Source organism: Paralichthys olivaceus, chromosome 3 (genome assembly GCF_024713975.1).
Source record: "Paralichthys olivaceus isolate ysfri-2021 chromosome 3, ASM2471397v2, whole genome shotgun sequence".
Taxonomy (NCBI): Eukaryota; Metazoa; Chordata; class Actinopteri; order Pleuronectiformes; family Paralichthyidae; genus Paralichthys; species Paralichthys olivaceus.
The window spans coordinates 12,058,589-12,081,105 of NC_091095.1; the positions used below are offsets into that span (position 1 = coordinate 12,058,589).

Genomic DNA, 22,517 nt, shown 5'->3' on the forward strand with positions numbered 1-22,517 from the left:
CAAGATGCGAGTGAAACAAATGTGACCAGATGTTCATTAGAAACGTAAAACAGCGACAGGGATTTAAAATGAACAGACGAAGGTCTCTTGATCAAACTGTGTATTATTCTTTTAACAACAGAAGCTGCAGAGGAATGACGCAGCACCATCAGATACTGAAACTAATCGGTTTCCTGCAGGAGGAGAACACGCTGTAGTAAAGGGTGGGAGGTTTTGTGATTATAGTGAACCATGCTCGGAGGTGGGAGGGGCCCTCCTGCTTCACACAGCCCAGTGTAGAGGCTCTCAGAGCGGGCGTCACCTCAGCAGCAGCGGTGGAGGAGGTGGAGGAGGAGAAGGAGGAGGAGGAGGTGGGTGACATGTATCAAAGCTTTATTTAAAACAACAACAAAAGAGCAACGTTAGCTTCCTCTTCCTTAGCTTAGCATCAGCCTCCTCCTCCTCCCGAGGTGTGGTTTTATTTTTATGTTTCCCGGCGTCACATCCCCCCTGGCCGGAGGAGGAATGTAGAGACAGGGAGCTTAAAAATAGCCTCCTCTCCGGTGACAGCGCTGCTCCGGGGCTCCAGCAGCACTGTGCCGAGGCGAGCAGGAATGCGAAGATGGCTGCAGACCTGGGAGAGCTGCTGGTCCCCTACATGCCCACCATCAGGGTGCCCAAGACCGGAGACAGGGTGTTCAAGAGCGAGTGCACCTTCTCCTTCGACTCCCCGGTGAGTGGCAGCCTCTGTCCTGCCTCCCTGCTAACACACTGAGACACACACAGAGACAGACAGACACACACTCACTGGGACCTGAGAGAAGAGGGTCGATTGGGGAGAGAAATGTGGGGACTGACAGCCTCAATAACACAAAAATGTCTCCCTGTGTGTGTGTGTGTGTGTGTGTGTGTGTGTGTGTGTGTGTGTGTGTGTGTGTGTGTGTGTGTGTGTGAGGAGAGAGGGAACTTGGAGGGGAAATAAATAAATAATGTTGTTTACCTCTGAGGAGAACAGAGAGATGGAGAGGGGACCCCCTTTGTGCAGTTTAAGTCATTACAATACATTACACTGAAGGGTCAACACACACGTGTCTCCGTGACTTCAGAGGACGTTAAATTGACTTCCATTGATTTCCTGGAGACTTATCTGACCTTAACCATATTTCCATCCCTAACCTTATCCTAAACTCAACCTTCAAACATGTCTCCAATATGAGGACACGCTTTCTGTCCTCATGCGGAAGGCCATTTCCCACAATGTGTCTGTGTAAGCAGATTTAGGTTCTGAAGACATGGGTAATACCTGGAGACACACACACACACATACAGACAAACAAACACACTTGCCTGAAGCCACAGGAGTTCACCAATTTTTGATAGTGCTCACCATATTTATTAAAACATATATATTGTGTGTGTGTGTGTGTGTGTGAGACATACTTGGATGAAAGTGTGTGATATTACATCATAACTTTCCATTAAATGCTCTGAACAGTTAACTTTAAATTTGTTTTACTTTAAATGTGTCGTTTTGTCTTTGCCAAACTGTGCTGTGACGTATTCAGCAGTGAATATAAACTGCCCGTCCTCTTCCATAGCATGTCAGAGACTCATGCTCTCTATTTTTAGTGCTATAATGCTCATATATCGATTGAAGTATTTTTATTTCTCAGTAGTTAACTCTAATAATATGCTTTGATTTGATGGACGAGTGAGAAAGAGCATCTAAACTATTAGAATTATTCCGACTCTTTAATGCTTAAAACTCTCCTCTCCTGGTAAAAACATGTGGCAGATTCTTTTCATTATTTATTTGCTCTAAACATTTCTCACATTGAAAACGTACTTTTTGGACTGAAACCGTTTTTAAAGGTGACTCAGCTGTCTGGAGTTTATCATGTTGTCCGGAGGACTGGGTTATTTTTATCCTCGCTCTCTTGAAGCTCGTATGTCACTTTGGGCCACTTACAGGTTTATCACAGGGGTTTATAAGGCCCACACTGATCGCAGATATACACTATTCTTCATGTGTTTTGTCTCTGAGAGTCCACGTGTGATGGTGCAGGAGGGTGTTTTCTGTCCGAAACTGGAGGTTGTTGTTATCCTGCATTTTAAAATGAACAAACCTCTGTATCCAGTAACAAGCTGTTCAAGAGTCCGTGAGAGATGTGACATCACTTTTATGAGAAATTAGTTTACTGTGTTTTTAAAACTGGAGCAAAATCTGCAGATCCTCACTGCCCCCAAAAATGAAAGAGATAATCACATTTTTTGATGCATTCTTTGGCTCGAATATTATGAACAGGCAACTATGATTTACAGTAGTAATCAAGATCTTTAGTAGCAGCCATTTGTTTTCTGTACTCTAGTGCTGGAACAGATTTTTGGCTGTTTTACAAGTTGTAATAAAGACTGTGAGTGAGAAAGCCTTTTAGAAAAGGTGCTTACAGAATCACTTACACATCTGTCAATTCCTCCATGAATTAGATAAAAAACTATTTAAAAAATGAATTATTCTGTGTGAAGATATACATTGTTGGTACTATGTCTGCCTGTCAGTTCATGGTTGGGCAAAATAAAGATAGGAGATGCTGATTAGTTAAACAGGGTCAATTTCATACATGATGTGAAGTTTTCAATGTTTTCAACATGTTACATTGCTGCTTTTCATTGTCACTGTTTGTTTTGGTCCGCAGGAGTCTGAGGGAGGCCTGTATGTGTGTATGAACACATTCCTGGGCTTTGGACGAGAACATGTGGAGAGACATTATCGCAAAACAGGACAGAGTGTTTACATGCACCTCAAGAGACATGTTAAAGAGGTATGTTTTCCACCACATGCTGTTCATATGTAATGGGAACTGATTTTTTAAACTGTTATCGACAGTAAATTTGGAGGCCGTAGTAATAAGAGCGGGTGTAGCAGTCCCCTTAATTTCAATAACAGTTTCCTAAATATGCCAAATTTTTTCATCAATCCATGAGTTATTCTCTGGGAAGTCTGTGATTATGTCAAATGCTCTGTCTCACAATGTTAAAGATCAACTGGACCTTTGTCTGGACCCCAACTTAAATGTAATGGCTTCTTTTGGAGCCAATTTCCTATCCGGACCAATTGCTGTGGATTATGATACACAGAAGAGAATGAGGAAGAGACTGTGATGGATATTAATTAAGAATAGAACAGAAAAGTCAACACAACTACACTAAAGTGGTTAGAAGTGATGATCCGTGAACTGGATTTTTTCAGCAGGAAGCTTTTTTTCTGCTTCAGTCAGATCTCACTTATTTAAATTAAATTAGATTCTTAAATAGATTAAATTAAAATAATCTGTTTTGATATGTAATAAACCTTTAAATTCACACTTACATATTTACAAGCATCACACTTACACTTCGCTATTTATTTGAATGTAATTGTTTATAATACACTAAAATGTATTTGTAAGCAGACCTTAATGATTATTAATGTATTTGTTCACAAGTAACAAATGAACATTCAACATCTTTCCCTATATTGTAAAGAAAAAGCAAAAAATAAAGGATGATATTAATATCTATAAATATGTCTCCTCAGCACAAGTTATAAATACTTAACATTGCTATATGTTCTAAAATACGTCCTAATATTTAGTATTTAGTATATGAATATTTGTTTACTGTGTGTAAATGCTAGATAAGTTATTTTCACTCACTGGGATGATTTGATCCTCGAATACTTCACAGAAGCTCTGTTAAAAAAGATAAGCAGCAAAAATAAACTAAATGATACAAGACAGCAACAATAATAATAATAACATCAAATATAAAGTGATTGAATAAAATGTGTATTTACACAACAAATATGAAAATATTCTGATATGATACATATCCCTGAAGTCAAGTCAATTGTATTTACAAAGCACATTTAAAACATCCAGAGATGAGAGCTGACATTACTGAGCAATGCAAACAAGAAGAGAAGCACAAGAGGAAAGCAAAGGAAAAAAAGGTGACTGAGAATAACAAAAAAAAACCTGGGAAAACATGTGGCTCTTCAGATTATTAATTGTGAACTGTTACAACAAATACATGATCACCCTCACCCTCACCTCTAAAGCCAGGGACAACACTTCAGTGTTCCTACTATTTACAAGATACTTCTGATGTTCAAATGATAACTCGCCAACTTCATTTATCGTACTGACTTCTGTCGGTAGATGGGGTGCACAAAATAACAGGAACATTTTACAGTACAATACAATCTATCTAAACTAGCAACCTGACAACAAATACAGTATGTTTGAGTGTGACTCTGAACCAGAGAGCTGTTGGTTCAGCTTCATGGTCTCTTGAGGAGTGTGCTGTATTATATGACCTTACATTTTAAGGTGTTTCTGTTTTTGTTTCCTATCCCTGAAAGTACATAAAATTAACTTGACAGAACTTTCCTTCTTTTATATGAACAAAGCCCACGTGAACGAACCATTTTTCATTTCATACTTCCTGGTGAACAGCAGAGGCTGTTGCTGCTGCCGTGTTTTCCTCAATGGCTCTAATTGCCCCCAGATAATCTCTGCTTTGTAAAGAGCTGCTATTTCCATGCCTGAATCTGGCCAGAAACAGCTGCTCACATTCTGCAGGCTCCTGTGTCTGCTGTTTTTTCCCATGAGTCTACTCGGTGTGTCAGCATTCTCTGTAGGTCTGCCCACTGTGTCCGGCTTCCTGTCGACTGAGCCACCTGAGCCTGATCAGGCTGGACGGACACCAGTCAGTGGTTCTTTGTCATTTTGCAAAGTCACTGACAAAGAGTTGGAAATATTTCTTCTTGCTATGAGTGTGTTAAAGACTGAGGGTTTAATGGTTTCTACCATCCTGGGAAACACACTGTGAAGAGAAAAATAGTAGGGACAGATTAAGTCGAGGACACAGTTAAAGACATGCCCAAATACACGGTTCTGTCCAAGTCTAGAAACCAACCTTAGTGTATCATTCTTTAATTCTGACTGTGCTCTCAAAGGGTTTTCCCCTCATCTTGTAACCTGATCTGGCAACTAGAACATCCAGCATCTATTTCTAACAAAATGACAACCATCTGTATCTTCTATCAAAGCAAAGGGAAAACGTTTCCTCAGCATTTTACAGTAAAAACCATTAAAGGTCTTTTTTTAATGAAGATTCTTTACTTCCTGTTTAATCTGTTCGTCCCTGCTGTTTGTTACAGAAAGCCACAGGAGCTGCAGGTGGTGCTATCCCCAGACGGAGAAATGGAAAAGTCTTTCTAGGTAAGTGTGGGTGGCAACAAGCAAAATATTCCATTACAAGTAAAAGTCATTAACTATTGTAAATATACGGCAGTATTTTCTGTTAAATGTACTTAAACTATATCTTAAAACCCTTCTCGTCGAGGGTTAAGGACAGAGGGTGTCGTACCTTGTACAATTATGTGAATATGGGCTATACACTAAATTTTAAATTGATTTAAAACGGCTACCATCTTTAAAAAACATGACAAATGATGAAAGGACCACAACTAGACACTCCTATTAATAATTCACAAGCTTAAAGTCGATATCTAATAGTAATTTAGAAATGAGTAGTAACGGTAATTGTGAGTTGTGCTTGGTGTGATCAGAAACTCTCTCTCTGTGCTCAAAGAACCACGTCCATTAAAAGCCACTGTTATTGTTTATAACACTGTGGTGACCAATCAGCTGCCCCTCCGGCCGGCCTTTACCCGAAAGCGTCAGATATTTCCTATGATGAGACCCCTCCTCCTCCTCCTCCTCCTCCTCCTCCTCCTCCTCCTCCTGTGCTCTAAATATATCTCATTTATTTGTATATGTGGTTGGTAACTGTTCTAAATCAAAGCCTGGCCAACTGCCCTCCTCCTCCTCCTCCTCCTCCTCCTCCTCCTCCTCCTCCTCCTGCTTGGTTTACAGTGGGGCCGCCTCCTGTCAGTCGCTGCGGCGTGTCAGCTGCCACCAGCTGTCAACCTCTCGTCAAGGCTGACACAATTCTGCTGCAGCCGTGACGCTGCTGCTCGGAGAGGACCAGGTGTCTCTCTCTCTCTCTCCCGCCCTTCCTCCCCCGCCCTCCCTCACTGCTGGTGGAGGAATTCTTTCCACTCAGCCTCTTTCTAACAAACTTTCCTGTTTTCTTATCGCCCAGAATTCAATTGACTTTACTATCCATCACCTGACTCTGTCCCTGATAGAAATTTGTGAGACTCTCTCGTCCTTTAGCCTTGGTGATGATTCTTTCCGTTGGCTGTTTTAGATCTTTGTGACAGTGGACATGCATGTGTCCCCCGTCATCCCCACACCAGTCCAGTGATCTAATCGAGCCGCTGACGTCAGACCCGTGGTTGCCATGTCAGTGTGCACAATAACAATGTCAGGGATAACCTGTGATCTGTTTCTAATGAGTCATCACACGACTTTAGCGTGTGGTGGAAGACAGACGGACGGCTCTATATGGAGAGAGATTAAGAGGTTCACTCTGACTGCAAATTGTTTTTTAGGTTCAAGTTAAGTTCGGTATCATTTTGGTTTGAGGTGAAATGTTCAGGTGAGGAGAGAAATTAGTTATCAGATTCTTTCTTGTTTGTATTTGTATGATTTTCTTTGTTTTACTTGATAGTAAACTAAGGCTGGAATGAAATTATTTTGTGACCTAATAATCTAATTAATTCCTAAATATTTATCAGATGTTTCTTATAGAGTTTCTTATCTTGAGTTATCTGAACTGGGCTTTTGACCTAAGTCTCTCTGGGATTTAGAAAAGTATAGCAGACTTTTCCCTATTTTCTGACATTTTAAAGCAACTATAGAAGTAATCAGAAGAGAAAAATCAGCATTTCAGTGAATAAAGAAAAGAATGGCTATTTGCTTCTCTAATTTGGATCCTTTATGTTTTCATTGCTGTTTGTCTGTTGGAATATGCAGAAACTACCCAACTGATTTTATTGAAACTTGGTTGAGGTGGGCCCGCATTCAGTTTTACAGTGGATTAGATGAACAGGCGGATCCAGGGTTTTTGTTTTTGCCTTAGCGGAGCTGTGTTCTCTCTGAGTGCCCTTCTGGTCTTATTATGCGAGCTATAATGAAATGAGGATTCCATAGCTGCACAGACAAACGTCACAGATTCAAACCATGCCGAATTCCTAAACATAGCTCAGTGTGATCAAAAGAGTCATTATCATCCTGTCACTGTAAAAAAAGATGCCATTGATGGCTTTCTTGTTCAATGATTTATCTGCTTGTACAATAGAACCTAAGACTGTTATTGTATTGACTAAAGGAACAAATGGAGAACATAAATAAGAACAGCTGTCACAAGAACAGAACATAAAATAAAAATAACCAGGAACAAACCCCATCATGGAATAATAATAATAATAATAATAATAATAATATAAGGTGATGTCAGTCAGTGTCTTAACTGCAGCTGACAGAGTGTCTGCTTCCTCCCTTTAAGATTTAGAGCTAAACCGTGATTTTAACGGAGAGGACTATGAATACGAAGATGAGGCCAAGCTCGTCATTTTTCCAGACCACTTCGAGATCCCCTTACCAAATATTGAGGAGTTGCCCGCTCTGGTCAGTGAGATGTCGCTGCACATGGGCGATGTGTGTGTTTCCATGCATGTTGAAGTGAAGGGTGCACTCAGTGGTTCCCCAAACTCTGGACAGATACATTCAAGAATGTAAAGAAGTAAAATATTTGTACAGTGTTGATGCATCACCATATAACCTTGTCTAGTAGCACTAATCTGACCTTTAGTCTGTTGTATTTAGATAGATTATGATGAAGGAGGTTGTTAAAACACTATTTCTCAACCTTTTTTCTCTGCATAAAAGAAAGGGGAACCACCAGGTGCACGCAAAGTTGCCTTTATCACTTTTGAGTGTGTGTTTGTTTGCATAGAGAAAGCTGGAGACATTTCACTCCTGTCTTTATTTATTTGTTGTTTTGCAGAAGGGTTTTTTTTCTTCCTGCTTTATGCATGTGTAATTTAATTCTGTGGATGAAGAAGTTGGGAAAACCTGATTTTGAAGTTATTTGAATGTTTTTTGTATGCTTGCTCCTCCTGTGCTGCTTCAGTCACTTCATGTTGCACAGCTTTTCGTTTTGGCACAAATCTTGCATGTCCAGTTTCCCCCTTTTTATGTTCATTTAATTTGCCTTTTAATGCTTGTAAAGTTGTTAAATTACAATTGGTGACATGATCTCACCCCACACCTACTTCCTGAAGTTGATAATGTCTCTGTTGTGTTGTTCGATGTCCAGGTGACCATCGCCTGTGATGCAGTGCTCAATGCACCATCAGCCTACAAGAAACAAGAGGCTGAGTCCTGGGAGGAGGAGATCCAGGTGTCCAGACATGCCAGGAGCCTCAGACAGCTGGATAATGGGGTCAGGATCCCACCCAGGTAGGGCAGACATTTTAGATGCTCAATAGAAGCAGCATAATAACACTTTGATTAATTGAAATAATCCTCTGTCATCTGAATTACGTTACTGTCACGATTAACATAAGCAAGCAATCTGTTTATTTATTTGTGCAGAGCTCCCTCTCAGCTGTATCACCATGATGGTAATAGAATCACAGCAACAGGTGTATTTTAGACTCACTGGGTATCTATAGACACTCTGACCCTGTGTAACCATTCATAGTTAAACCTGGTGCAGGTCAGGTCTTAACTTTCACTGATACTCTCGCAAAGAACAAAGAAAGAGCGATGGAGGCCCTCGCTTCATATAATATGTCCTCTACCAGCAACAGCTACACGAGAGCAGTTGTTGTAAAGATATTTTTACTGATTACTCAGAAATGACAGAACAAACACTCAAGAGCTGTTACTAACTATAAGATTGACAATGTTTGATTTCACACAGTTGTACATCTGAATAAATATTGAGATAGGAAAGAAGTGTTTTGCAAGTTTGATCAGAAACTACTTGCTTTTTTAAATCAGCTTCTTGTGCGTCTCAACTATTCATGTATTTATTATTATGCATTGAGGCTTTTGATGAGAAAATATTATTTAACCTTGCCTGCATTACTGTGACGGTCACTGGGGGAGCTGGAGCCAATCCCAGCTGACATCTTGCGACAGGCGGTTTACATTTACAGGTCAACAGTGTATCACAGGGCAAGCATACAGAGACAAACAACCAGTCACTCTCAATCTCCAATCAGCAAAACCCTAATCAGCATGTTTTGGACTGTGATAAGGATAAACAGTATAGATGATGGATGGATGCTTTACTGTGTCTTTTCCTGTCATCCAACTCATCTAAAAAAATATAAATCTCATCTCATCCACACCTGCTTGTGAGCTAAATGCATTTTTTGTTCAACCAAAATCTGTTTCTCTATCACTCCTAGCATGACTGCATGACACAACACAATAACACAACATTAACACGAGTCTCTGTGTGTTGTCAGTGGCTGGAAGTGTCAGAAGTGCGAGATGAGAGAAAACCTGTGGCTCAACCTGACGGATGGTACAGTGCTCTGTGGGAAGTGGTTCTTTGATGGGAGTGGAGGAAATGGCCACGCTCTGGAGCACTACAGAGAGACCAACCACCCCCTGGCTGTCAAACTGGACACCATCACCCCAGACGGAGCAGGTCTGAGACACATGATGTGTTCATGTGAACTGTTGCATCTGAGTTCATGTTCATGTTCCGTCTCCTCTCAATTACCGAAAACATTTTACTCATCTAAATGAGATTTTTGGGTATCGTATGCAGAATTTATTGGCCAGAAATCTGTGATTAGAAAACTTCAGCCTGACCGACTGCTCTCTTGGTTTCAGATGTCTATTCGTTCGAAGAGGAAGAAGCCGTGTTGGACCCTAACATATCAGACCACTTGGCACACTTTGGAATAGACATGCTACAGATGCTGCAGAAAAGAGTAAGTTATCTTCAAGATGTTTTTACTAATAACAATTTTCAACTGCATCTTTCTCAAAAACATTTGAACTGGTGCAGTACAGCAGGTAGAGGCTGATGCCTGGTCTGTGTTAATCACATTCAACACTGGACTTCCATGAGTCTCACCATCGCATGCCCTCACAGTTGAGTTCTGCCTTTGTTAAACCCTGGCATCTACACCTCGTATATTGTTCAGATGCTGTACTGGCCTCATAGTGTATTTTCACCTTTTTCTTCAACACAAGTAACGTGTAGTAAAGAGATTCTTGAAGTTTAAAAGACACTGAACTTCCTTGAACTTCCTTGGCTCCTTAGCAACACAGTTCCCAAGTTTAAAGTTGATCAGATGAGTTGATGTTGGAAAAAATTCAGAGGGACGGACAGATTTGTCCATTTATCATTAGATATCCATTAATACCAAACTTAAACCAAGGTCTTGACACCGACCTCTACTCTTTCCCCTTCAGACAGAGAACGGGCACCACACAGATAATAATGCACGTCCGCGAGTCAGTGAATGGGAGGTGATCCAGGAGTCCGGCATGAAACTGAAGGCGGTGTACGGTTCTGGATACACGGGCGTCAAGAACCTGGGCAACAGCTGCTACCTCGGCACAGTAATGCAGGTTCTCTTCAGCATCCCAGACTTCCAGAGGATGTGAGTACTGAACGCTCCGATGAGGACTTACTTAAGAAAACATGCTTGTTTTTCTGTATTATGTCTAGTGACTAAACTTAATGTAGAAGATTTTAACCATTTCTAGAAATACTATATGCAAATATATTTAAATGGGAGATATTTAAGGATTTTTTGCTATAGAGTTCCTGGCAGCATCTTAATTTGTGAGTTTCTTCACCACATGAGATACCAAACAGAGGTTTATTAGCCTGAATAGTTTGTGCCGACATGAAATTAAAAATGTATTTTTTTTGTGTTTTAAATTGAGACAGATCATTGACTATAAAAATGGCACAGCTGCCGATATGGAAAACGCATGTGTGAATAGTACATTATACACATCATACGAATTGTGTTCCAGCAGAGATTTAATGGGTATTTTATGGTGAAAGTTACTAAAGTAGAGTATGACCTCGAGCGATTTCATAAACACATGACACGTGGCATGTGTCTGTATGTGGCGCTCCATGTGCTCCGTCTGAGGTGAGCTTGTGACATGTATTTTGATCTTCAGGTATGTGGGAAATCTTCAGAGGATATATGACTATTCACCCCTTGACCCCTCCCAGGACTTTGCCACACAAATGTAAGTGACGTCAGTCTTACATACACAGTGAACACACAAACAAGTGAAGGTGTTTTCCAGCTGTTGAGATTTTTTTTTTTTATGAGTATCAACTTTTAATTCCCCATATAATGACTTTTGTTTTATAAATCAGAATTAGTTGATAATTGTAAAAAATATAACTTTGATCAAATTATCAAATTTTAGGCTAAAGACAGGATTCACAGTGAAAAGGAATTAAATATTTTATTAAAGATTTTCCATCACACTTAGTAATAAAACTAAACAATAGAGTAAAGCTTACATGAATGTGGAACTGCAGTAATATCCTGAAGACAGTGATACTGGTGAAATTGATTCTACTAAAACAGGCTGAGTCACTGCCCCCAGCTATTATGAGGTGTAGCATTTTTTTCTAGACGGGCGGTCTGGATTCTCTCGAAGGAGCAAAAACACTGAATACTGTGAGAAAGAGAACTGATGCTCATTAATAAATTCATTACCACCAAAAAATAGTGATACAGCTACAGACCGTGACAAATAAAGAACTGAGCTTCAAAAAAGAAAGTCAGATATTTGTGGCTGTTTTGATGTGGAAACGACATGCATGGTGTTCAGGGTGTTTTTTATCTATGAAAACAAAATCCCAACAGGATTCTGGAGACAGACTTTATTTTACAACGTTTCTGCCTTTGTTTTTGTCCGACAGGGCCAAACTGGGACACGGACTACTCTCAGGCCAGTTCTCCAAACCACCCATGAAATCTGAGCTCATTGAACAGGTGATGAAAGAAGAATACAAGGTATTAAACTGGGTATGTCCAGCTCCAAAACTTGGTCCGTAACAGACAGAAGCATGCAAATACTGACTGTTAGTAAAGTGAATCTTATTAGGATGTCAGTGCAGTGAAGCTACATTCTGTCAGTCTGCCATGTTCCCAGTCTAAACATGAAACGTCTTTTCATCATAAAATTCTTCTGTGTTATTAATACACTTGAGCCTTTTTGAGCTGTTCAAAAGAGTGGATGGAAACAAAAGATGCATTTTTTTTTCCTTCAGTCTGAAAATAACTGGTGGGTTCAGTCCAAAATGTGCAACTGAGATTGTTTTTCAGTTCCACCCCTTCAGGCACTGCACAGACACAGAAGTTTTCTTTTAATTCCCCACATCTTTGCTTAATTTAGTCACAGACATGAGCTGTGCGTGATTATTATGTGAATATGTTTTGATTATTTCTGTTTTTCCTTCACTATTTGAAACGCATATTATATGATATCGTTGCCGTTTTAACCACAGTCTGTAGTACACAGCTGTGAGGGAATATAAAGAGGAAAGCCTTTAAATCTTAATGGGACCCGGTGTTTGTTCTGTAAGCTCCAGGCTTCTTTAAAACCACACAGCAGCCTCAGTAATTTAGCACAGAGCTGTGATCCTGCACTTTCTCCACATGTGATGGTGGAGTCAGGTTTGGACACACATTGACAGCTGGGATGATATCGGGGGGAGGGTCTGTGTTGGCATGCGGTATTCAGTTTGTGCTAAGGACATATGACCCATTACAATTACAAATACTCATTAAAGTGGCTGTTTGTTAGTTTTCTTAGTGGAGCTCCAAAAAAATAGTTTCCAAGCCAATACATTTCTAATGAATATGGAAATGTCTGCGTATATATATTTTTAATACTTTTTAAACAAGCAAAAGAGGTTAATACTGAGATTTAATGGTGCTAATGATATTCTATTTATCACATCCAGAAAAAAAATGTTTTTCAGAGAAATGTCAAACTTTTGCAGTTTTATGCAGCAGAAACTTAAGTTACAGATTTAATCAAGTCTCTTCTTTTGAGGACAAGGTAAAACATGTTGGACAATAACTTGATGCTCATGGCCTGGTACCAGCCAGCCTCCGGGAGCTGCTGCTGTCTGAGTATCATTCCCAGGTGAGTGAGTGGTCAAGTCAGTGTGTGTGTGACACCGAGATGTTTTTATTCCAGCACCAGCAGAAGGGCGTCTCCCCGAGGATGCTGAAGGCCCTTGTCGGCCGGGGACACCCAGAGTTTTCCTCAAACAGACAACAAGATGCTCACGAGTTTCTCCTGCACATCATCAACCTGGTGGAGGTGAGTGAGGTTGAACTATTCCAAGTCTGGTGTAAAGAGACCCTGCCGATCATAAACTTTGACGGCTCCATTAACCTTTATTTTCTTCACTGTGAAATCATAACATTTTCATAAAAAGTCTGGGACACGTCTGAGCCCTGTCAATCATGGGTGGACTGCTGATCGAGAGGGGAGGATCTGTTTTTCACTAAACACGCCACACGAGTCGCTCTGATGTGTTTTTCTCAACCTGGATATAAATAGCTCAGCGCTATCTGTTTCACAGTGAGACCAGATAATGCTCCCTGTTCTGCCTCAGCGGCAGGATACCAAGTGCTATGACTCGGAAACTTCCGACAACTCACGTGGAGAAGATCCACAAGTCAAACCAACCAGATTCTCGTGACCTCAGTTTGTACAGATCTGCCTCATTATATGAGGGAAACCTGAGCGTGTTGTGGTGGATTTTGGTTCGTTGGAAAATGCCCCTCACTGACCTCCTCCCTTCAGTCCACTACCTAGATACTGATTGATTATCCAGGCACAGACTGAATATGACTAATCCCAGCACCATCAGCAACATTTTCCTCGTCTGTGTCAGCCTGCATGTGTCGGCCCGAGTAAAATTATAACTTGTGTATTTCTGTGACCTCTTAGAATAGAAGTGCTGGCTTGCGGAGAAGCCGCCAATCAAACCACTGTGTTAATTCAAGATGTCATCGCAGTTTAAACTTCAATGACCCGTTGATCATATGCAGTGAAAGCACACAGAGCCGCTGTGTAATAATACTGAACGTGTCCACCGCTCTGAAGAGATGTAACACTCTCTAATTGAAGCGGTTTCTAAATCTAAAGAGTTGCAACTAGATAACGAAGGACTTTATTAAGAGATCTGGGTCAAACAGCAGGCGTGTTCAAGTCGTGCCAGGAGACAGTGAGGGGACACAGCAAAGAATAGCTGACAGATAGAGTTGCAGTGTGCGAGGTACATGTGAACTGACATTTTACTCTACCAAATGTTAGAAACACCATTTAAAGGTTCAGTATGTAAGATTTAGTGACATCTAGTGGGGAAGTTGCATGTTGCAGCTGAATACTCCTCACCTCACCCTCCCCTTCCAAACATGAGAGAGGACCTTGCCCTGGTTTTTTAGATGAAACACACAAGTGAAAACATCACAAGGATTATTTTACATTCAATTTCAGCCAATAGATCCCTTTCACCAAAATCTTACACAGGACCTTTAAGCCATTGGACTCAAATGGGAACCAAGCAGTACAGTTAGCTGACAGACATGACTGCCATTATAATTTCATTTGAAGCAGGAATACATCAGGGAAGAAAACAAGCTTATCCTCTGTGTGTCCTCTGTGTATCCACTATTGTCTGTATATACCAAAACCATCTTATGTCATGATTTTGTTGTCGATATTCAAACTCGCCCTCTCATCCTCCCTGTCTGACGTTGTTTCTACAGAGGAACAGTGCAGGCTCAGAGAATCCAAGTGACGTCTTCCGATTCCTGGTGGAGGAGCGAGTTCAGTGCTGCCAGTCGCGTCGGGTAAGGTACGCTGAGCGGGTGGACTATTGCATCCAGCTGCCAACCCCCATCGAGGCTGCCACCAATCGAGGTACTGGTAATATTTTATTTTAGATGTTTGGTTTTAGTTAAATTACTCATGTGTTTATTTATGATGTATCGTAAAATGCAACTTGTACTAGCCTTCATGATATCATGGAGGGCCGTGGATCTTTACCATTTATTTTCCTTTTAATCTTTCCAGAGGAGCTGCTGGCATATGAGGCCAAGAGGAAGGATGCTGAGGAGAACATGAAGGCTCCTCCTGAGCCAGTGAGGGCGAGGATCCCCTTCACCGCCTGCCTGCAGGCCTTCACCGAGCCAGAGAACGTCCCAGACTTCTGGAGCTCGGCGCTACAAGCCAAGTCTGCTGGAGTCAAGTACGTTTTTCTTGCTCCTGGATTGACTACTTGACATCTTAGTGTTTTCCAATAGTTTTTAAGTCAAACATTGTTGAATCTATAAACTCTGTATTCTTTCATTATAAACCCCTCCTTTTCAAAATTGATTTTCTTTTCCTCTGCAGAACTTCCCGTTTTGCCTCCTTCCCAGAGTATCTGATTGTGCAGGTCAAGAAATTCACATTTGGGGTTGACTGGGTGCCGAAGAAACTAGGTAACCGTCTGTCTGACTTCACTGATTAACAGGATTTCAAATGTTTTTATTAGTCTCTACCAATGTTTCAGTTAAATCTAGTGTTTGTAGTGTTACAGGTGCCCAGGAGAGGGCAGCGTCGACCTGTGATTCAGAACATGGCAGCTGAAATAATGTTTTTGCAGACAAACCTCCTGTTAAGAGCTGCTGCAGTTTAAAATGTAATTAGACACAGAATTTACATAAATAAATTAGTGTTGTGATGCAGCTTGAATTTATAAAGAAATGTGAAAACATAAGTTAATTATGAAAACAGATATTTATATATTTATCCCAAACCCATTACATTATATTATTTTTATATTTGAGAGTTTAGAGCAGGAGATAAAAATAAAAATGAAGAGCATTGCACGGCCCAAACTTTGAAAAAAAGTCAGCATTTTTATTCATGTCTCTATCTGTACAGACTTGGCCATCGATGTTCCGGACTTCCTGGACCTGAACCGGTTGCGGGCCACAGGGCTGCAGGCGGGTGAGGAGGAGCTGCCTGACCTCATGCCCCCCATTGTGCTCCCTGAAGACACCAGAGGTATGAACAGGTCTCGTTCACGTTGTGAGGTGGAGGTGATACCTCTATTGTGCTTGTATTTGCATGTTTGTGTATAGACTGTATATAAAGATGGAGGACGTGGCTGCTCCCCAAAGCATGTAGATCACCATCTGGTGGCTGGCTGCAGTATAGGTCATAAATCTAGCCTTCTCCGTGTTAGTCGATGGTACATGGACTAAACTAAAAATTCCATGTGAAATTAATGGTTTCTGTCATTTTGGGTAATTCGTTTTTCAGGTAACTTAAATTAGTTATTTGATGCAATGAAAATGGAGTAAAAGGTCATTATTGATCCAGATGACAATATAGTTATAATATAGCATCTGTTGCTGTTTTTAATGTGACTTTTTTTTATATTCATTCCTGTTGCATTGGTGCCATTGTTGGATCTGCTTCAGATACATTTTGCTGTATTCAGATCAGACACTGCTCCATTTATCTCACCCAGAATTCATTAGGTATCCTCTGCTCACAGGCCCCCATGAATCACCTCCTGTGGCCCACAGGGGCATTTACCCTCCTGTATGGATTCATGGGAAAAAAATGACTGAAGGCATTTTTTTGGCCCTTCATTTCAATTTCACAGTTGTGTTATTGCTCTCCCTGAGCACCCGTGCTTTTGTTTTTTTATTCACTCAGATAGCCAAACATATTTTCACTCTATTTTTATACCTGAAAACACCTCTCAATCTGTGAGACAGTTTCTAACAGATTTTACCCAATAAACAGGTGACTCCTTGTTACTATGATCAGATGTGTGTTGTTGCAACGCCGCAGCCTAACATCCATTTTGAGGAGGTGTTGGGTTTGTTTTGTGACAGCGTTAAATGATCTGTGAAATTGTCTCCAATATGATATTCTGCTCAAAGCCACCCAAGTTTTCTCTGAAGGGCGTAATGAATGGAATCATATGAGAGAGCCGTGAGCTCAGTGTGTCACTGAAAATGTGTGTCAGTGTTTACTTGGTGATATTTCCAGAATCACATTACGGCTGTTCCTCTATAATCTCATTCAAATGTCATCGCCTTAAATTTTTTTTTAATATTATTATTATAATGTTCAAATATTTAATGAAATTTAGCCTATTGTGTACCATGGATACAGCAGCGTGTCTCAGGAGCATCTTACCCGCCTGTGGACAACACACACGAGTGAGTCACCGCAGATGAGCGAAGGAGGCCGAGCCAAAATATTTATGAAAGACAAAAACAACCTCCCTCTTTGTGTTTGCTGTTCTTTGACTCTGTCTCCTCTGTGACGGTTATTTCTCTTCCTCCCGTCCTGCTTCCGTTGTCTGCAAACTTCGGCTACATCAAGTTATCAGTGTCCTGCTTAATATTTTAGTAGGCATGAAGCACAAAGTGTTCTGTACCGCCTCAAGCTCCAAACAAAAAAAACGGTCCAAAGAGCAGCGCAGAGTCACAGTAACACAGTAACATCTGTGAGCAGCCTTTGCTTTGCTTTATAATCTTGTTTTTTAGAGCTTTACAAAATCATTTAGCTGGCTGCGTCTCACGACAGGAAACTCTGAGGAACATGTTTTGCCTTAATATTTCACCACCGCACTGTATGTGCTGTTCCTGCTCTCTCAGACCTCCAAAACACACTTGCTTCTTGGAGGATTGCAGCATCTACGTAAAACTCCTCAAGGTCTCGCACATTGAATTGAACAGCTTTTGTCAAGAAACACACGGGGCCACTGCAAAATCAATTCAGGGAAATATGTGTATGCTTGGGATGGAAGAGCAAGGTCTACAGCAACATTACAGACACGCACATGCTGTAATAAAACAAAAAAAAGACCAACGTGGAACTGATAACTTATAGTCTACAAACTCCCCGGTCAGAATTTATTAACAACACACTTGTCTCTGCTGTGGGAAAGACGATAGATAACTGCTGTCACTGTCTGTGGCGTCATTCTTTGCGAAGCTACTTCATTTCAGTATTTCTAGGACTCCTATATTACTGTCATACTTGACAGGGGTCTAAAATTGCTTACAAAGGTCTTAAATTTAACTTATTAAATCCTTGAGGAGTAATTTGAATGTTGTATTTTGCATGTGTTCCCTGTTGACTCCCCCCACTGCTTCCGTTTCTATAGAAGAGGTGAAAGCAAGTTCCAGTGTGTAAAACATTTGGTTCAAACTCTGAATAAAAAGAGGTCAGAGGAGATAACATGCTGTTTTCGATACATTCACCAATTTATTTACTTCACATTTGGTTTGATGGGTTCTGTCAGCTGCAAATTAACCACCGGCCCATTATCCTGCAGCTGGCATCAGCAGTTATTAAGCACTGGTCACTCATCTGTCTCCACAGGCTCCAGTGCCTCTCACCGATTACACTGCACCACATAAATGTGTTTTCCTGTACGTTGCTGAGCCACATGATTTCTCACTGCTTTTTGCATCATACATTCACATTGCATTCACAAAAAAAAAGAAAGAAATTAGGTGGTGGCTTTCATGATTTACTTCTTTTGATGCATAAAACCAATAATTAGAAACCTCACAAACCTTATAGAAATTGATTTCTGGCTTTGGCTTGTTTGTTAATCTGATTATCCCTTTCGAGAATAAAATGGAAAACCCCACTCAGGTTTAATTTCATATAATCCTTGTTTTTGTAGAGGTAGTTTTTTTTCCTAATTCAATTAAAATCTGTAAGAAAGGGAGGAAGCACACAGGAGAATGGGTGTGTGAAACTTAATGTGCTCAAAGTATTAATGAGAAGAGGAAAAAACAAACCCCTCCTGCAGGCCTGTGTTGTCACAGTGCTGTTATGTCCATGTTGAATAAATGATGATTGGCAATGATCAATTCTCTTTGTCCATAATAACACTGCACGCTGGGGGGAGGCTTTGCAGAAGCTGAACGTGTTTCAAATGAGCAGAAGTTGTGATTGCAGTGTTTTTTGAGCAGCAGGAGTCTGGAGTTGATGAAAAGGTCTCACCTAGAGGCTGCTCTGATGATGATTTGACTCGCGCGCGTCATGCAGCTGATTTCAATTGGCCCTATCAGTAACGGGGAATATCCATAGTTAGACTGATTGAAGTGTCCAGAGTGCTGAATGGATAAGGCACTTACCATATCATCATGATATTTTTGGTCTGAGGATCCTTGTAACATGTTTCATGTTAAATGCCTCTTTCTCCTCTTGTTCCTGCTTCTTAACAACACTAAAGAAAACAACACTATTATTATATATATAGTCTTTATAATTTGGATACATTTTATTAATTTCATTGACAGTGAAAGTCCATCATATACAACATATAACATATAAACAAAATCAAGTCAGGTCCATTTAATTTTGCATAGAACAATATATACATAATCATAATTAAGTGCTTAACACTAGTTTTAAAGATTTTTTTTTTAAATGAAGCCCCCAGAATTAAAACTACTTAAGAATCTGTTGCCTCACTGCACACACAATAATTGTCTTGTCATAAGCCTGAAAAATGTTGAGTACATAAAAGCCAACTAAAATAGTTTTCTGCCTCTTTCAGATAACTCAATGGGCTCTGTGGACTGTGAGTATTATATTTCTCTTCTCGTTTACTCTGTGATACAGTATGTGTATGTGAATATGTGGCATTTCTATAAGTTATAGCTTTGGAACATGTATTTTGGTCACAGGGCAGTATAGTGATGAATGCTACAGAGCTAAACCTCATGTGCACCTGAGCAGGTGATGCAGCTGCGGCTCAAACTAACTTTTCTGTTTGGCTCTGCTCATTTTCGCCACACTTATTTCTCTCTTTGACATATCAAGCCTCAATAAATAAACCTCTCCTGGGGCCGACCCTCCACTGCTCTTTATGTTCCATGAGGCCCAAAGAGAGAACCGCCGCTAACTCTGATTGGCTGATTAAACTAGAGGGTTACCTGTAGTGTAGAATCAGCACCTGCATGTTGCAGGTATTGATGTCGGTCTGTGTGTCTGCAGCTCCAGAAATAGACGAGGTGGCAGTAATGCAGCTGGCAGAGATGGGGTTCCCGCTGGAGGCCTGCAGGAAGGCTGTGTACTACACAGGCAACATGGGTCCTGAGATGGCCTTCAACTGGATCATAGCCCACATGGAGGAGCCAGGTGAGGAGACATCACTGCACTCATGAGACCATGCTGTATCTATGAGCAATATGCTTTCACATTATATTTAGAGTTCGTATACTGAGCCTTGTATATAATGGATGGATGGACTCCTAGAACATTGTCAGACTCTTGATGGACAGGTAAAAAGATTCTCAGAATTTAATCAGCAGAACCATCTTTTTATTCCACACATTCTTCTTCTGTGTCAAAACTTGGTGCCTATGTTACCCACAATGCACTCCAACTGCTGGCTCTTTGGTCAGAGTGTCGAGTGCGTTATGCTTGTGGTGGTTAATGAATCCTTGAGCTTCTAGCCTCAGGCAGGGAGTAGAAGAAGACTAAAGAGGAAGCTCACTTCGTACAAACTCAAACTTCTCCAGAATTGAAATCTGTTATTATCACCATCATCAGCCCAAGTAGATTGAAGGTTGTGGGATTATGGGATGTTATCATGAAAGAAAAAGTCACCCCTGTAAATGTATTATAATGTGGGGGTTACAGCAATACTGTGTAACTTTAACAGAACAACAGCTGGTACTGTGACAAAAAAAGAACAAACTCGGTTAAGAATTCTTCAAATTTTAAAAGTTTCTTTGATAAACATCGGAGATACATGCAGGTTTTTAATTACTTCAGAGTTTTTTTAACTGATCTACATTTCAGCATTACTCTTGACTGACTGGGCCTGATTCTGGCAATTTAATCAGCTACCATCAGTCAGTTACACACAGGTGATCACAGTCGCTCACCGAAGTAGTGCAAGAACACGCGCTCAGGGGGAGGAGTGGGAGTAAAAGTTGCATCGCTCTCCCGATTCCACGTCAGTGAACCATTAAACTCATTTTGAAGATGCCCTTTTAAGGTAACAATGTTGCAGTTTGTTGCTTTAAACATTTAAACAAGGTCCTGGATGAGATTTCTTCCCTGATTGTGGGGATGGGTTCATCTGGGTTAAATCCCACAAGTCTGAGCCCTGATTTATCCATGAACACTGACAGTCTACATCACACCAAGAGGCGAGGCAGGCTTTTTTTCTATGGGACCTTTTAGACACAAAGGGAATTGAAAGTGAGAGACACATCACATCACCCAGAGGCAAATCAGAGCTGTTTTTAAGAGTGTCACACTTTGCATCCCTCTGTGTACTGCATGCGTCTGTCATCATCAGAAACTTTGTCGCAGCTGACTTCGTCTCTTGCAGAGTCGCTCCGCAGCGAAGACGTTCCCCCGTGGTGTTAACTCGTGTCACTTTTATTTCCCTGGTTGGCCTCTACAGTGGAGGAAAATTAGAGCAGCCCCCTGCCTGTTAGATTTTAAATGGGCCTAATGCATCTGTAAAATAGGCTGCGTTCAGGCGCAATAACACGAGTAAAACACTCTGTGCCTTTCTGCTGCACAGAGATTACTTGTACTCCTGCCTCACATTTGTTTGCTTTCATTTCTTCACTATTAGCATAACTTCAGCTCATTTATTTTAAGTCAATTTTTCACATTATAATTTTCAGACGCAGTGGCAGTGCCTCATAACATTTTCATTTGACTTAAGTGAACCCCGAGTGCTGAATTTACAGAATTAGACTAATGGCATCATCTTAGGAGGGAGAAAGTCAACTCAGCATTATTCACTATTTGATATTAGTTTTCAATGAATTTGATCAAAACTAAAAATGAGGCCACAGCGTATAGAAACTTCAACAATGTCTTTAATAACGGCTGTAATGAGAGTCACAGATTCACATAGTCAGAAGTTTACTCTGGAAGTTAAAGGATAAAGAATTTTAACAGTGTCTAAAGGACACGGGATGATGCAGCAGAGCTGGTAATGGCAGTGGGGGATAAGTGCAAGGAGAGTGATGAAGGCTTTGTTTATCACTAACAGCAGAGCACTGAGTGTCCTTGTTCCTGGGTTGAGGGTCAATTAACTCTCATTGGAATCTCTTGAAAGTGCATTAAAGAACCTGGGTTCAGAATTGGAAAAACTTTATTCTCACATAAGTGTGTAACTGTTTACCCCAGAAAGACCTACAGTCAGAAACACTGAGTTATGAACTCACTAAACATCACAATAAATCTTTATCAAAAAAGTATCTTTCCTATATAGTTAACTTAGTGGACAACAAAACAGACATGAAGAAGACATGAGGAAAATGATGTGTGTTAGTCAAATGTTGATTGTGTGTGTCTACTCGCTTTTGTTAAGTCTTTAGGACCTTTCCAGCATAAACACTGACCTTGTCAGGATCAGTAGACCTCATGGGGACCAAAGCCTGGTTCTAGTGAAGCTAAACATCAATTCTGAGGTCCTGGTTAAGGTTACGGGTGTGTATGGTGGTTGGGTTGATGTAAGGGTTAGCCATTAATTGGTCATGGTAAAGGTCGGAG

General features: G+C 40.6%; 1 protein-coding gene across 3 annotated transcripts in view; it reads left to right on the forward strand.

Annotated features, from left to right (window-relative positions):
- The first annotated feature begins 282 nt into the window (after positions 1-282).
- The window catches only part of usp13 (ubiquitin specific peptidase 13), a 29,948-nt gene continuing 7,713 nt past the window's right edge, over positions 283-22,517 (forward strand). Inside the window, exons 1-17 of one of the 3 annotated variants that reach the window (XM_020081274.2) lie at positions 283-712; positions 2,676-2,801; positions 5,183-5,243; positions 7,438-7,559; positions 8,251-8,393; positions 9,413-9,597; positions 9,786-9,886; positions 10,374-10,564; positions 11,100-11,171; positions 11,860-11,953; positions 13,146-13,271; positions 14,729-14,882; positions 15,036-15,210; positions 15,357-15,445; positions 15,891-16,013; positions 19,549-19,572; positions 19,989-20,132. In XM_020081274.2, coding sequence (XP_019936833.1) covers positions 602-712; positions 2,676-2,801; positions 5,183-5,243; positions 7,438-7,559; positions 8,251-8,393; positions 9,413-9,597; positions 9,786-9,886; positions 10,374-10,564; positions 11,100-11,171; positions 11,860-11,953; positions 13,146-13,271; positions 14,729-14,882; positions 15,036-15,210; positions 15,357-15,445; positions 15,891-16,013; positions 19,549-19,572; positions 19,989-20,132 — 2,041 coding nt within the window. In that variant the 5' untranslated portion in view covers positions 283-601. Of the gene's footprint in view, positions 713-2,675; positions 2,802-5,182; positions 5,244-7,437; positions 7,560-8,250; positions 8,394-9,412; positions 9,598-9,785; positions 9,887-10,373; positions 10,565-11,099; positions 11,172-11,859; positions 11,966-13,145; positions 13,272-14,728; positions 14,883-15,035; positions 15,211-15,356; positions 15,446-15,890; positions 16,014-19,548; positions 19,573-19,988; positions 20,133-22,517 lie in introns of all 3 variants that reach the window. The other 2 variants (XM_020081273.2, XM_020081275.2) reach the window with 2 other exon arrangements.